This window comes from Medicago sativa, chromosome 5 (assembly GCF_051527215.1).
Source record: "Medicago sativa cultivar Bolivia chromosome 5, Bolivia_mono, whole genome shotgun sequence".
Taxonomy (NCBI): Eukaryota; Viridiplantae; Streptophyta; class Magnoliopsida; order Fabales; family Fabaceae; genus Medicago; species Medicago sativa.
The window spans coordinates 3,345,646-3,363,309 of record NC_140753.1 but is presented as its reverse complement, the minus strand read 5'-3'; the positions used below and the strand labels follow the sequence as shown (position 1 = coordinate 3,363,309).

At 36.2% G+C, this 17,664-nt stretch overlaps 1 protein-coding gene across 1 annotated transcript; it reads right to left on the bottom strand.

Moving 5' to 3' along the window:
• Positions 1-6,023: 6,023 nt before the first annotated feature.
• Positions 6,024-10,213, bottom strand: LOC146919195 (V-type proton ATPase subunit E-like). Its single transcript, XM_085712454.1, has 6 exons — positions 9,999-10,213; positions 9,757-9,857; positions 8,834-8,990; positions 7,907-8,103; positions 7,527-7,626; positions 6,024-6,406 (listed from the first exon to the last, which is right to left on the bottom strand). Exons 1-6 carry the CDS (start codon positions 10,098-10,100, stop codon positions 6,371-6,373), a joined length of 693 nt encoding a protein of 230 aa, XP_085568580.1. The 5' UTR covers positions 10,101-10,213; the 3' UTR covers positions 6,024-6,370.
• Positions 10,214-17,664: the final 7,451 nt, after the last annotated feature.

Genomic DNA, 17,664 nt, shown 5'->3' with positions numbered 1-17,664 from the left:
CGGTAGCCCGTGGCAAAGTGAAGAAGGTTAGTAAGCTCCGAACGGATGATGGGAGGATTGCTACGTCTCAAGAGGATATGTGTATCGTGGCACAAGGTTATTTTGAGCAACTATTTGCTGCGAATGCAGGTGTGCATGAACCGGTGCTGGATTTGATGAGTCAGTGTGATGGATGACAATATAATGCTTACAGCACCTATTACAAAAGAAGAATTGCGTCAAGCCCTTTTTCAGATGCAACCGGACAAGTCCCCAGGTCCAGATGGTTTTAATCCGGCATTTTATCAAAGATTTTGGCATGTGTGTGGTGATGATATTTTTCAGGCAGTGGTTTCTTGGTTGGATCGCGGTTACTTCCCTTCAAACCTTTCAGAAACAAATATATGTTTGATTCCGAAGTGCGAAGACCCGGATAGTATGAAAGATCTTAGGCCTATATCTCTTTGTAATGTGTTGTATAAGATGGTGTCGAAGTTGCTCGCTAATCGACTGAAACGATGTTTGGATAAATGTGTGCCAAAGGAGTAGTCAGCGTTTGTTGAGGGCCGCTCTATATTGGACAACGCGTTAATTGCTACCGAGATAATCCACTCAATGAAGAGGAAGACGAAGGGATGGAGAGGGGAATTGGCTCTCAAGATTGATATTAGCAAGGCTTATGATAGAATGGAATGGGGGTTTCTTCGTGGTGTGCTTATACGAATGGGGTTCAGTGAGAAATCGATCCAATGGATGATGATGTGTGTTAGTTCTGTTACTTATTCGGTGCTTATGAACTTTGACAGGGTGGGGCCTATTGTACCCGGCCGAGGGTTGCGCCAAGGAGACCAGTTATCACCATATTTATTCATATTGGTGGCTGAGGGCCTCTCGACTCTAATACATAAGGCTATTAATAGAGGTGATATTCATGGGGTACAAGTATGTCGCGGCGCACCAGTGGTGTCCCATCTGTTGTTTGCAGACGATTGTTTCTTGTTTTGCAGGGCCAATGTGGTGGAAGCACAACGTTTACTCACTATTCTTAAAACTTATGAGGTAGCATCTGGACAAGAAATCAACTTATCAAAGTCTGAGGTGTTTTTCAGTCGCAATATGAGTGAGGCGGTGCAGAAGGATTTGTCACACATTATTGGTGTCCGACATGTGCTGGGTACCAGAAAGTATTTGGGGTTACCTTCGATGATTGGTAGAGATAAGAGGTCTGTTTTTTCTTTTATCAAGGATCGTATTTGGAAACGAATAAATGCATGGAGGGGACGAGCGTTATCGAAGGCAGGAAAGGAAGTTATGATCAAATCTGTGTTACAATCTATTCCAGCATACATAATGAGTATTTATCTTTTGCCGAATTCAATTATAGATGATATTGAAAAGATGATCAATGCGTTTTGGTGGGGAGGAAGGAGTAACAACCGAGGGATAAAATGGATGGCATGGGAACGTGTGGCATGCCCCAAAGAATTTGGTGGAATGGGGTTTCAAAATTTCAAAGCTTTTAATCTCGCTATGGTAGCTAAGCAAGGAAGGAGCCTTCTGTCTAAACCTGAATCGCTGGTTGCTAGAGTCTTTAAATCGAGATACTTTCCACCTTCCTCATTTTTGGGTGCTACACTCGGACATAACCCGAGCTTTGCTTGGCGGAGTATTTGGAATTCGCGTCAGTTACTTTTATATGGATGTAGGTGGACAATTGGAAATGGGCAGCATGTCAGCGTGATGAATGATCCATGGGTTCGAGGTGGTCATGGTAGCTGGATTCAATCCCCACAAAGTCAGGGTGTGCATAGTTTGCGTGTGTCTGATTTGATAGTTGACGAGGAACGAGTTTGGGATATTGATAAGCTTGAATCTCTGTTTCCAGATGATATGGTGCAAGCTATTCTCGACACACCACTCTTTGCAGAAGTTCATAATGATAAAATAGTGTGGATGATGGAACGTAACGGGAGGTATACTGTTAAGACTGGTTATAAACTTGCTATGATGGAGTTGTTACATACTGATCGGTTCCATGTTGAAGGAGAGTGGCATAGAATTTGGAATGTGAATTCCCCTCACAAAGCACGTAATTTGTTATGGAGGATTTGCAGAGGGTGTGTTCCGACGCGTCTCCGACTACAATCACGGCATGTACAATGTGAGGTGATATGTCCCTTGTGTGATACAGATGTTGAGGATGATTGGCATGCTTTTGTGGGTTGTATGGTGGCACGTGAGAGTTGGTATTGGGCAGGCCTTTCGACTGTGCTGCAACCGCGAGTTGGAACTGTGAGCAGTTTGGCAGATTTTGTTTTTGATATATGTCGTTCCGAAAGCAGAGACATTGCTAGTCGGGTGGCTTCACTTCTTTGGCAAATTTGGGCTGCGCGTAATGATGTCATTTGGAATGCCGCTCATTAGGGCTGGCAATGAACCGAACCAACTCAAAAATAGTTCGTGATTCGATTCGATAATTGATTCGTTGAACCTGGTTCACGAATCAAATGAGTTGAACTTGAGTTGAAAACCAAGCTCGTTAAATAAATGAGTTGAACTTGAGCTAAGTAAGGCTCGTCTCGTTTAGTTCATGAACCAGCTCGATATATATATATATATATATATATATTATCTTGCATTTTTTTATACAATATGTAATTTATATAATAATAGAGAAAGCGAAAAAAAAAAAGAAGTTAGTACCTTGTGCAGGCTTTTAAACAAACATGTACACTCAAATAGTCCCACATCGGGGAGTTTTGTAAACACTAAAGAGGAGAAGTATTATATATATAATAACATAAGTGCATTCAGATTCACAAGGTAGAACTTATACTGGCATATGCGCTACAGTAGTAACGTCCTACTACCTTTCCAGGTAGTAGCATGCCTAATAGTTTTATTTTATTTCGAGATCTTATTTTTTTGAAAAAAAAAAGGTCAAAGACATATTATTCGAGCAAACGATTGGAACCTAACGAGTCGAACCGAACTGTTTGTGAACTTTAAACGAGCCGAACTTGAGCTAAAAAAAAGGTTCGTTTTGACCTCGAGTCGAGTTTTGAGCTGAACTAATTCTTATCGAGTCGAGTCGAGCTCAGACAGGTTCGACTCGACTCATTTCCAGCCCTACCGCTCATCATACTTCAACAAGCATTGGGAGGACGGCACTAGATGCATGGCAGCAATGGCAGGAGGTTCATAAACATCCCCAACAACCGGTTGTGCAACACGGGCAGAATAAAGTGCAAGGTAACAGCTCAGTTTGGGAGAAACCACGCGAGACATGGTTGAAGTGCAATGTGGATGCCGCGTTCCATGACCGTAACCATATTACATCTTTTGTGTGTTGTGTTAGAGACTCCCGTGGGCAATTTATTCGGGCTCAAACGAAATGGCAGCGGGCAAATATGACAGTTTTGGAGGGGGAGGCAGTAGCCTTACTCGAGGCTCTTCACTTTGCTGATGCGAACAGATGGGACCGAGTTGTCTTCGAGTCCGACTCATCTACTCTAGTGCAAGCTCTATCGTCTCCGTGCCAGGGTGATTCGGAATTCTATGCTATTGTTTCTAGTATTATTTATCAGTTATCTTTACATTCCAACTTCGAGGTGAAGTTTGTTAGGAGACAAGCGAACATGGTTGCTCATAGTTTAGCTAGGGCGGCCTACTCTTGGGCTAGTCACCGTATTTTTTATTCTTATCCTTCTTGTATTGAGCATTGGATGATTAATGATAATAGTTAACTTTGTTTCGGTCAAAAAAAAAGATTGGAGTGTGGAGGGAGTATAATGAAATCAAAATCAAATACTTCTTTTGACAAAAAATAAAATACTTCTTCAATCATTTTTATTAGAAGCTAAAGGCAAAACCTTTAAGTGTGTATTTGATATTATGGTAGGTATGTCAGAATCATGATGATTCACGGTGATTTTTCAAATGCTACACTTTGTAGCTTCTGCAAAATTACGGTGGATCACAGTGATTCTGATATACTACCTCCATCCCAAATTATAAACAAAAATTGGTCAATAAAAGTTAATGTATTTGGTTCAAAATTTGTACCAAATACATTAGTTTATGTTGACCTATTTTTGCTTATATTTTGGAGCGGAGGAGTACTCAATATCAAACATAGGTCAAGTCTAATAAAAGACATGGTGGCCACCGGAAGTTAGGTCTAGAATTTTAGTGGACTGGTTAGATTTTTATGTGGTCTTAACCACGAAGGAAGCTTAATGCAATCTAGTAATAGCTAGACCGACAATTCCTTGTTAAACATATGAGTGTTGCGCTCTTTTCAAATACTTCAAACTCACGCCACCCAGATCACCTGAAGACAAAACCTTATATCCTTTCTGAACAAATGCAAGTCACCGAATTTTAAAGCATGCTCCCCACTTTCATATGGCTGAACCGTTGAAATTCCCAACAAGTTGAGAAGAAAATTCCAAATACCGTTGTAGAAATCACACCTCAGGAAAAGATGATTAATTGATTCCTCCTTCCCACACCGTCAAGAACATAATAAAGCTCCATGTAACACACCACGACGAAATAAATTATCCCTTGTTGGAATCCTTTTTTTAAAACATTCTCCAAGCGAATAACGACACTTTCAAAGGCATGACTTTGTTCAAGATTAATTCTAAATAAACGTCATTGTGAGCTGCTCAATTTGGGTGATGATCTGATAAGCATCTTTAACCGTGTACCCTTAAGAAGAACTATGATACCAAATCCATTTATCCACGACATTATCTTGCAAAAAAAATATCTAAAAAAAAGCACACTAATTCAACTGCTCTTCCTTCCAAGCAAACAAACACCTCCACCAATATTCTTCTACCCCCCACCCTTTTGGCTCCTCAATTCCGTAACTGCAATCCTACAATGAATACACAAATCAAACATACGCCTAAATTTAGACCGCAAACACCGTTGTTCATCCAAGGATCACGCCAAAAGATGTGGTCTCACCATCTCCATTAATACAAGAACAGTTGTTCTTCTATCCATCGCCCATAGTTATTAAAGCATTAAGGACGTAAATAAATTATAAGAGATGGTGGTGTTAAGATCACCTCCATTTTTCTTTCATTTTTCATTACCATTATTATTATAGTTTTGAAATGTATTAAATAATTGAACCCCCCAAAAATCACAATTCATTTTCTGTCAAAAAAGTCACATTTTTTTTTTTATTCACAAAACTTTGATAATAGAAAAACTAGATAGGGTAAAAAAATGGAGAGGATCTTGACTGCTCCGAAGTAAGTGTTCCTTTTGATGTAAGTGCTCTGGCCAGAAACATACTTAGGATTCGGAATAGTCGAATCCTAAAAAAAAAAAACGATATCTAAAAGAAAAGCACACTGATTCAAGTGCTCTTCCTTCCAAGCAAACAAACACCTCCACCGCCACCAATACTCATCTATCCCCCACCCTTGGCTCCTCATTTTTGTAACAGTTACCCTACTGTTAACACATAAATCAAATAGACAACTAAATTTAGATCGCAAACACCACCATTCATCCAAGGATCACACCAAAGAGATGTGGTCTCACCATCTCCATTAATACAAGAACGGTTGCTCTTCTATCAATCGCACATAGTTATTAAAGCACTGAGGGCGTAAATAAACTGTAAGAGATAGTAGAGTTCAGATCCTCTCCATTTTTTCTTTCCATTTTTCATTTCCATTATTATAGTTTTGAAATGTATATTAAACAATTGAACCCACCAAAAATCACAATTTATTTTCTGTCAAAAAAATATCACATTTATTTTATATTCCAAAACTTTGATCATAGAAAAACTAGATAGGGTAAAAAAATGGAGGATCTTGACTACTCCGATGTAAGCGTGCGTTCATTCATCTCCCATCGCATGGTACTCTACCTCTTAGTGCAGTTCTAAACATAGGGATAAAGGCATGAAAATATACTGCTCTGGACAGAAACATACTTAGGATTCAGAATAGTCAAAGCTCGTAGCATGAAAAAGTGAACGAAAATTCATATTGAACTGAAACCAGAAAAAGTTTTCGCTAAGTTTTCATGCACTTTATTTATTTGCACGATAAACAACATAATAATACGAGAACAGTTGCTCTTCTATCACATCGTGACAACAATGTCCAAAGATTTGCTATTTCACCACCAGATAAGCTAACAGCAGAAATAAGCTTTAACAAGCACTATTTATTTTGCTGAGAACAGTTATCGCTATCAAGTACGAAAGTTAAATGAGCGACACAAAAAATGAAGGAACTAAAGGACAATAATACAATGTTTACAAGAGCAATGGCACGACATATTTCCGCTCACAACAATCTCTGCAGTAAATTATAAATATTATAGGTGAAATGGAACAATACAACCAAGGTCTTCAAACAGCAACTTGTCCAAAGAGCTGCTTGCGGATCTGTAGCAAGAAACAAATAACAAATTTTCAATAAATTGATGTGAAACTACCTAGTATAAAAACTACGTTTTATGACTTCTAATCAAACCAAGGTTTGGAGGAAAATTTATTGAATGAAAATAACCAAATAGTTTTTTTTACTAAAAATCACATTTGAAGGGAGAAAGAATCATGTTTGACAACCTCTATTGTGAACCCAAACACACTATATAAATACCGGGTTTTAGTATTTGTGTAAGAGTACATGCACTTCGAATATTTTCAGGAACAAGACACTATAAATTAGCTGCATTGTACAGGGTTACCCCATAAATCCATGTCTTTTCCTAAACTCTCACCCACCCGAACCACTTGCACAATGCATCCATCACATATGCAGAAATTGATCAACGTTGAGACAAAATTGCCGACGATCAAAAATCATCTAGATAAAATTACACAGCTATTCACAGTTCAAAAATCCACCGCGACAGATGACGCTCTAAAAAGGTACCAGATTATGTAAATAAATAGTCTGAAAAAAATTAACAAACAAAAGAGGGAAAGGAAGTTGGGCAGTAATGCTAAGGTGGGGGAGTATCTATTTAGGAAGGAGAAATAAAGTACAAGTTATAATCAACGGCAGTAACATTTTACCTTATATTGCAAATATTGAAAGTGTGTAATATTGAGAAATGAAGCGCGGGTACTACCCAAGGGAAAAAAAAAGTTAAGAATGAAACGCAGGTCGCCAGTGCTAGAAGCAATCTGAGCAATGGTTGATAGTTAGTTAACAGAGTTTTGGTTGAAAAATTGCATCCCTTTACCCTATTCAACACAAAACCTTAATCCTTAAGTCCGTTCTGCCCCTTTATACAGTTCCTAATTCCTGTTACATGCCCAAGTTGTCCCTCACAGTGCATAATTGACCTCAACTCTCAAGTATTTCATTTCGTTTTGCAACATTGAAGATTATAGAAGAACAATGATCTTCTTGAAACTAGCTTTCTAGTTGAATCACAATGACAGACAATTAAGAAACAAATATCTAACATAAATGGAACAAAACTACCCAAAAAAAAAAAAAAACACTATGCAAAATGCTATTGAGCAAAAAGTCTATTTTATAACAAAAACTTACATGTGGGAGTTTGTTACGGAATACTACATCCAAACGAGCATCAAGTGTATTTTCAAACACAATCTTTCCATCGTGAGAAGCCAATACCACACCTCCAGAGCTGAAGAATAACAAATAATACAATATCAGGAGACGTCCTTAATCAACTATAGAAACAGTAAAAACTAGTAATGTTTAAGATTTGAAACTCAGGGTTCTCTTTTTAAACCTAAAAAATATAATATCACAACCAATCAAGTTAGACCCGAGAGAACTAGATGCAAGCCCTTGACTAACAGAGCTAGACACTTACATAACAATTCCCTACCTAGAAATCCGGTATAATGGATTGTTTTAATCAAGAACAGTTATTTAGGATTTAGTTTTAAATGTAACATTACCAGTGGAGATCATGGGGATTGTGATGGCTGGGGGCAGGTGGAAGATAGATATCCTTATCAACAACGATCTCTGGTTCATGAACATTTGCCTTTTCAGCATACTCCTGAGCAGCTGAATCCAAAACTTCCTCTACCAAGTGCAGGTCCTCTTTCCGACACCTCAATAGGACAGAAGGTTCTTTCAGCCTCAACAAACTCTGTAAAATACAATCCTTATATTTAATTCCAAGTTTCCATACACAAAGTAAGTAGCACATAAAATAACATAAATTTTTTATTTTTTTGAAGAAGCAAAATAACGTAAAATTTTGTTAGGTTTCTTTGGGGGAAGGGGGGTGGACTGTGGAGGCGGGGGGCTGTCAATTACAACCCTAAAATTATATTCCAAGTAGACTTAAGAAGGCCTTGTTGACCAGTAAAAAGGGGAAGAGAAGCAGGATGATAGGGACAGAACCCATGACATTAGACACATCAGTGGTATTGCTTCTTGAAGCAATACCATTGGTGTGTCAGTTAAGGGGTTTGTAGTTAGTGGAATAAGTAAAGATATAAATAATAAGAAAGGATGAGAAGGAGACTGTCTTGTCGTTTGAGAAAGGGCTGTGGTATAGGGCTATGAAGCACGGACACTCCTCGGATTAGGTGGTGTGTCCCGGTGTCAGACACGCGTCGGTGTCTGACACCAACACATATGATTACACTAAATTTTGTTATTTTCTCAAATTATTATCGGTGCACGTGTCTTTGCCCGTGCTTCATAGCCCTATACCTAAATACCACAGCCCTTTCTCAAAGTCCTGCAATCTATTCTGTAATCGAAGGAACTCTTTGTTGCATATTCTTATAAAATTCTAGGATCCTATTGAAAATATAATTGGAAAAATCAGGTAAACAACTACAGGCTGCCATATTAAAATTTTAACTGACCTGAATAACGAGATCTTTTAGAAGGTTTTTGTACACATGATGATCACGGCTCACATTCAAGAGTTCCTTGGCGGCAGACTCTTTCATTTTATTAACCACATCATCTTGGGCTTGAAGAACCTTCAACCGTGAAGCATTCAACTGCATAGAGTACTCACTGCAACAAACAAATGTGTGAAATTTAAATTATCTCAACTACCACCATTTTTCAAGTTAGAAAAAGAAAAATACAAAGCATTTGATTAAGAAAAAAAAACTCAACAAAAGTACAAAATTGAACTCTAAATCTCACTTATAAGAAAGAAATTTAATCAGTCATCATACTTGGAAAATACCAAATTCTATTAATCAACGATATGTGATTAGTACTGGCGGGATCTGTTCGACTTTACCAATGATCTATGAGAAAAGATCATAGTCATTATAATCTAGAGTTTAATTTTGATGTACAGTTCAGTGTAAAACTTTTTACACTGCCAATCAATTGCTACCAATTGTATCTGTGAGACTGTGACTTTTAAAATAGTTAATACTAAATTCAAATATATTCGGTGATCCAACTATTGTAATTGAAGGACAGTATACAGAATCTTTACACAGACAAAGCATCCAAAACGAGTTTACTTTGGATGCAATGTCAGTGTAAAGTATTTTACATTGTCAATCAATTGTATCTGTGAGTTTTAAATAGTTAATACCAAATCCAACTATTATAATTGAATGGCAGCGTAAGAAAAGCTTATATTCAGTGATTCAAACATACCAAATAAATCTAAAACTATATGAAAACCTTGATGATCTTATACAATTGAGAATTTAAGTGAGAATTCATAACTTATAAACCATTCACATATGTAAATAACAATCCATATAAGTTTTCTGATCAATTTATAGATGAAAAAAAAATATGTAAAAGGCATTACATCTTCTTACGAACATCAACTTGCTTCTCTTTGCGCTCATACTCTTGACGGATCTTCTTCTTATCAGCCTCAACCAACTGCAACTTCTCGATATTGAATTCCTACAACAAAACAGCGTAATTCTCATCAAATTAACGATCTAATAAACAAAACATGGATCAATAAGTAAGAAATTAACGATCTAAAGTAAAAGAGTGATGAAAAAGTGAAATTAAGAAATGGATCGGAATGAAGTGATGTACTTCTTCAGCGGAAACAGAGATCTCGTTGGCTTTCTCTTCGGCTTCTTGGCGGATGAACCGCACCATCTGCTGGATTTGCTTGGAGACATCTGCGTCGTTCATTTTGGCTGGGAGAGGGGATTGGAATCGAATCGGAGAAGATCGATCGAGAGAGAGGGAAACTGCTTCGGAGGGAGAGATACGAAAGAGGCTTTTGTCGATCGTGGTTTGTGGATGAGAAGTATATGATTGGGACAGTGACAGCCTTTTCACATATATCAATAAATGATGTATGTGACCTATATATAGACCATATACATCATTTATTGAATGAGCAAATAGTCACTTTAGTCCCTGACTCTGCCCCTCGCTGTCACATAGGTCCCTGATTCAGGATTAAATATAAACAAGTCCCTGACTCTACACTTCCGTTATCACTTTAGTCCCTGCCGTTAAAAAAATCTGTTAAGTGATGATGTGGCACGCTGACAAGGAGTATGACGTGTCACAGGGACTAAAGTGAAAGTAAAAAATGGTCACTTTGGTCCCTGAATCGAAAATCAATATCCTCAATTTACTGTTAAATCCCTGACTGAGTATACTTATTGTCAGTTAGGTCCCTGAATCGAAAATCAATATCCTCAACTTTATGTTAGGTCATTGACTGTGTATACTTACTGTCAGTTAGGTCCCTGACAGTAAACACGAAATTTCATTAAGATCCTTAGCAAGTTGTTAGTTTAACATGCTACTTACTGACAACACTAAGGTATCTGTATATATCAGAAATAGTTTTATGGTTTGTTTTCATAGTCTAATAAAAATATACACAGAGATGGTGTTCTTGTTTTTTAGCATATCATTCATAGAAATATCAAATATAAATGCCCAAATATGGTGCAATCTTTTGATTACTCTGCGGTTGTCATTAATGACTTAATAGTTATGTTATGGAAACATTTTTTATTAAACTATGGAATCATTTTTATAAGTGTTATAATAATATTTTGGTATTTAGCATAGATACCTTAGTGTTGTCAGTAAGTAGCATGTTAAACTAACAACTTGCCAAGGATCTTAGTGAAATTTCGTGCTTACTGTCAGGGACCTAACTGACAGTAAATATACACAGTCAATGACCTAACAGTAAGTTGAGGATATTGATTTTCGATTCAGGGACCTAACTGACAGTAAGTATACACAGTCAGGGATCTAACATTAAATTGAGGATATTGATTTTCGATTTAGGGACCAAAGTGACCATTTTTTACTTTCACTTTAGTCCCTGTGACACGTCATACTCCTTGTCAGCGTGCCACATCATCACTTAACATATTTTTTTAACGGCAGGGACTAAAGTGATAACGGAAGTGTAGAGTCAGGGACTTGTTTGTATTTAATCCTGAGTCAGGGACCTATGTGACAGCGAGGTGCAAAGTCAGGGACTAAAGTGACTATTTGCTCTTTATTGAATAAACTTAAAAAGTAAATTTTTGCTTATAATAGTTATCGGAAGGAGTATACAGATTAATAATTTCGTTTTTTTTTCCTAATCTTTACCTTGGCAAATAGATTAATAATTTTGTTTTTTTTCTAACTTTTACGCTGTCAAATAGATTAATAATTTCGTTTTTTTCCCTAACTTTTACCTTGGCAAATAGATTAATAATTTCGTTTTTTTTTTCTAACTTTTTTTTCTTCAAGTAGTCTAATTGTTGGAGCTCACACATTTTAAAGGTGAAGAAGTGGGATGTCCAGGGTTCGAACCCTGACCCCTGCATATATTATGCATTGTCCCTATTAACCGAGCTAAGCTCACGGGGATTCATTTGTTAATTAAATTTTAATTTTGATTAAAATATATGTATAGATTACTAAACAAAAAATAATACACACTCTTTGATCACTATTATAAACAAAAATCTATATTTTATATTCATTTATTAAATGATGTATGCGGTATATAATAAAAACTATATACATCATTAATTTGATAAATAAAAAATATAGATTTTTGCTTATAATAGTGACCGAATGGGTGTATACATGTATAGATGTTTTTAAGAGCATCTACAATGACAGAGGAAACTCTAACTTGATTAGGTAAACACTAATAAATGACTTCTACGAACAAGACAATTAAGTTTAAGCGATTAATAAGCTTTAAATTACGAACTGTATAGAATAATTTGAGTTTAATTCTTATGTGCAACAATTCATTATCAAAATTTCCTTACCTTCCAAACAAATTTCTTATTATCACGATCCATTTACCGTGGGAATCAGACCGTGATTAGTACTTACTTAGAGACACCGAAATTTTAAAAATTTCGACACCCCCATACAAATGTTTCTTTAAAAAAATGGTTTAATGATCTTGAATGACGTGACTAGTTAAATTTATCTTTTAATTTCATTTATTGTTGTGTGCATGCAAATAATTTTACTTTGTTTGCGCGTCTTTGTAAGACTGTCTCCGGTGTTGCACCACCAAATACAATCTTATTAAATTAAATGGCTTTCAAATTGCCACATCATAGTTTGTAACTCGAACATATTTCACTGATACATATATTATGCAACTTTTATAAAATTCATTTTTAATGATTTTTTTTACTTGGAACTTTTAATATGAGGAAATAAACCAACTTTGAATTTGATGATCGATAGCTTATTTAAATTGCTTCAAATTCAGTTTTTTTTTTTTCAAATAGTTTATTGATTAAAAATTCACCTCATTAGATAAATATATGAAGAATCTAAAGTTCTAACTCTGATCCTTGCATATATAACACAATGTCCCTAACGACTAAACTAAGCTCACGATATAATTCAACCATTTATTTACTACCCACGCAACCACATCACTGCTATTCTTCCAATAAAAATAAAAAAAACTAAACTCAATTAGATATCTCCACCATAAATGTTCTTAAGGCGTAAATTTTTAATCATTTTTTTATCGGCAATGTATCTTCAATTTATAATTTTAAGTAAAACAGATTCGATTTTTTTTTTTGAACAGCAAATTTTATTAAACAACCAAATCCATGTTCAAGACGAACAAGACCGGTGAATGAGAGTACAAACAAAAGGCGCCGTATATAGGCGGAACACCCGAAAAATAAACACCATAAAAAACACCCCTGAGGACCACACCCACCAAAATACGCATCACCACCTAAAATTGACTCCTACACGAGAACGACCACTGTAAAAACGATATCCAACACCACCCGTCGTCACTACTCCCCCCCAAAGAAAAACACCCACCACCAAAGCTGAGCCACATCCGAAAAGTTCCTATCCGAAAGATCATTCAGCTTCCACCACTCCTCAACCTCTGATCCACTGAAAGAAACCATAAAAAGCCCAAAACCATAATTGATCCAAAGAACTGACTCCGATCTCGAATCAAAAGTGATCGGCCCACCAGACTTTAGGACCAAAACAGATGGGCACCCCTCACCCTCAGTACACCAAAGAAATACCAAATCACGCCAAACAAAACTGCAGCTAGACACCAACTCCCGATCTCGAATCAAAATTAACCGGCCCACCGGCAACCAGCACACAAAAAGTATGGCAAACGACATGATATGAGGTAGTGCAAACAACAAAACATATCAAAAGGAAATAGCTCAACACAACCGGACCCGCTTCCTCCAAACACCCTAAACACCTAAACAACCCCAAAAACCACAAACAAGAGCTAGCGACGACGAATAGGGACCCGAGTAACAGAGACAACCTCCAAAGGAAATCACCCTCAACCAACACCCACCACACATCACCACCATGACCACAACATGACCACACAAACAGAATACATCGTCAATAGTAAACGAACACACAGTGATCTCGAGAGGGGGTCTGACACCAAACAACCAAAATCAGAAACACCACAACCACCGACGCGAAGAACCACAACCACCACGATCCTTACGACGACAAACGATCCGGGAGTTCGTTGAAGGAGGATTAATCGTGAATGAAATAGATGTCACCACACCTGCAGCCGCTGGAAACGGATCATACATATTGGTACCAAACATCACCCCCTCTACACCACACTTCCGTCACCACCGCCGACCACCCCGTCGAAACCTACACTCCCACCGAAACACCCGCCAACAACAAATACACCTTCATTCGCTACCACCTAGTAATACCAACACCAATGAACACCCACATAAACCACATAAAATAAAAATCTGCCAAAGATGCACCAAATAGTATTTTCCAGTAGCACGTGCTTAAAGACAGAACCCAATGGTTCATGATAGAATAGGTACCAACACTAGTAGGCTTATGCAATTGCAATCTTGAAGCCTTGACAGAATCTTGATGCAATTGCTAGATCTACGTGAGCCTTATGCAATTGCTAGATCTTGAAGCAATTGCAATCTTGTAGACTTACGCAATTGCTAGATCTTGATGCAAACAGTGCACAAAACACAACCCGAAAGCTCGGAACCTCCCCACAATTAAATAGCCACCACAATATCCAAATCCAGATCTAGATCCACCACCCTAACACCTCCGGCCAGCACCATAAAAACCACCACGAACCACCATGAACTACCCCAAGAACCACCACCGAAAACTAGCATCAGCACCACCACAAACCTCCACAAAAACGCAGCAAACCAACACCACCATGAACGCCGGCGATGGAGAAAACAACCACCGGAGAAAATGGTGGCCGAGTGATGCGGACGGCCAAAGCCAGTCGTCGCACCACCAACGATTATGTCTACATCACGGAGGATATAGGTTGGATTGGGAGGGCAACGGCGGAAATCTAGAGAGAGGTCAGAGAAATGTTTTTAGAGAGAGAAAATGTTGTTAGTTTTTGATTAACATCGTAAAACAGATTCGATTATATTTCATATATATACATATTTTTTGAGAAAATTTAGAGACATACATATAAAAAGGTGACATAGAAATAAGATATTATTGGATACATCTCCTAAAAAATATGATTCAATACATGTGTTATTTATTTTTTATACATTTTCTTATATGGATTAAGACAAATTATGCGGTAAACCACATTCACATTGAGAGGTTGCCCACAATAGACTCATACTTATAAACAACTCAAAACTCTAACAACTAATAACAGTGTGTGTATAAATTCACGAGGATCCTCATTTTTACAACTAATATAGTGATTTGATCAATGTAGATTTATGAAAATCAACAAAAAGTGAACGAGTTTGATTTTGTGTCACGACAAGCGAACATGGTAGCCCTTTAGTGAAAGCGGTCATTTCTTATGCTAGTTGCCATTTTTTTAGGCTTAAATGTAATTTTGATTATTCTATTTTGTAAAACTTATTTTTTTATTCAATTTAATTCTTTTTATTATTATTTTTTTATGTGGTGGCCGGGGTTTGAACCCCGAACCTTGCATATATTATGCATTGTCTCACCAACTGAGACAAACTTACGAGGACAATTTAATTCTTTTTATGATTTTGTGTGTTTGCCCAAATATATTTATTTGAGCGTGTGCCCAAGCAAGTATGTCTCTTAACCAATATCCATATTAAAAGGATAAATCACACTCACATTAAGGGTGTGTTTGGTTGTGAGAAGAAAGTGTGAAGAGCGAAAGAGGTGAGAAAGAGTATGAAAAGAGAGAAATAGATGAGAAATAGAGTAGATTTGACATATTGTTTGGTACAAGAGAGAAAGGAGAGAACTAGAGAAGAAAGAAGTGTGTTTACTTTTTGTAAAGACCATAGTATCCTTATACTAAGAAAGATAGTATATATACAATTTTATCAATTTGAATTTAATTTCAAATAAATATTAATGTCTTTTTATTCTAATTTAATTAAGAAATTAAATTATTTTTTCTAAACAGGAGTAAATTATCACTTTTTTACTTAATTATTTAAAATATTTTAAAATTTAGTCAGTTAAAATAATCCAATAGTTAACTATTTCGTGAGTTACCAATAGTTTATTTTACTATATGTAATAAATAAGCATGAGGGAGAGGCAAAGATAAGTTGTTTTTGTGGTATGTTTGTTCAGCTTTCATTTCGGCATATGCTAGAACAAAAATCTTAGAAACATAATATGTTAAATAAAAAAAAAAAAAAACACTTTGCATGCATGTATGTCATCCATAGCCCACACCAGGGAGAAATATGGAAAATAAAAAAAATATCACACTTCCACTCCCTTTCTTCGCACCTCAGAAGAGAAATGGAACAGGCGTGGGGCCCACAAGATTTTGTCTCTCTCATCAATCTCTCTTTTGAACCAAACACGAGAGATTGCATCTCTCTCCCCAACTTCTCTCTCCCCTTTTTCTCTCTTTCATATTTCTCCTCTACCAAACACAGTAAGTGCAACTTTAAGAGAAGCACACTCAATGCACAAGCCAACACCACCACATCAATTTAAATGGATTGTGTTTTGTTTTTTTGCTACATACACATTTTTAGGGGCGTGTATTATATTATATATGTTTTTTTTTTTATTGAATGATATATGCTACTCCCTCCTTCCCGGTATAATTGACCTACTTTGGTTTTTCACACAGATTAAGAAAAGTGTATAAATGAAGGGGAAAGTGGAATATATTGTATTGAGAATGATAAAAGTAGTATTATTTAGTGTTATATTGTATTGGGAATGATGAAAGTTATATTGAAAATTGAAATGGGTCAGTTATTTTGGGACACTTTTTTTTAGAAAATGGGTCAGTTATTCCGGGACGGAGGGAGTACTTGATATAGAAAATATTTTTCACACGATATATTATACCCTTTTCGTGGGGACGATCATTATACTTTTTTTTTTTTTGACAACGATCATTATACTTTTTTTTTTTTTGACAAACGATCATTATACTTATTGACTTGGTTAGTAAAAAGTTTAGGTGGGTTCGGCTCCGGTCACCACCAGGGTCAGGGCACGCTTCTGGGCCCAAAGGGCACTTATAGAGGTACTTACAGATCACCCACCAACACTGCCCTCACATCGGCAGAGGGAATCGAACACACAACCTTCTGCAAGGAAGTGGCCCGTTCCTTACCAACTGAGCCAACGTGTGTTGGTATACTTATTGACTTGATAATCAATTATTATATATATTTTTACAAAAAATCAATTATTAATTGAACCCCTAAAAAAAATTATCAATTGAATGCATAAAATATATATATATATATATATTTTTTTTGAGGGAATATATATATATATATATATATATATATATATATATATAGACCCTCATTAATTTTTATTGACCAGCCTCTTCAAAAAAAAAAAAAATTATTGACCAAATTTATGAAAAGGTAAGTACTAATTTTTTTTTGAAGGAAAATAGGTAATTACTAATATAAATTTTCTTCCTCTAAAAAACTAATACAAATATTCTTTGTTATGTCAAAAAAATAAAAAATATTACAAATATTTAATACAAATATTCTTTGTGACTTGAAACATTTTTTTACATATCCAAAACAGCAAAGGATCAATGTTTTACGGAAAGCAAATGTTGACTAAAATTATTTGATTAGAGAGATCAAAGTTCAAACTCAAATATATTTATTTATATTTGATTAGAGAAATCAAACTCAAATATTTATTTTTGTTTATATACTAATTGAAAAGGTTTAGTTAAGTTGAATGTCTATATTAATCAGAATGAAAATATATC

Excerpts from the sequence above, each read along its gene's own strand:
- LOC146919195 (XM_085712454.1), bottom strand. The coding sequence starts at position 10,100 with ATGAACGACGCAGATGTCTCCAAGCAAATCCAGCAGATGGTGCGGTTC. Across the intron at positions 8,991-9,756 it reads GTTGATGTTCGTAAGAAGAT|TGAGTACTCTATGCAGTTGA; the intron begins GTAATGCCTTTT and ends TGTTTGTTGCAG. Across the intron at positions 7,627-7,906 it reads AATCCCCATGATCTCCACTG|CTCTGGAGGTGTGGTATTGG; the intron begins GTAATGTTACAT and ends GTTATTCTTCAG.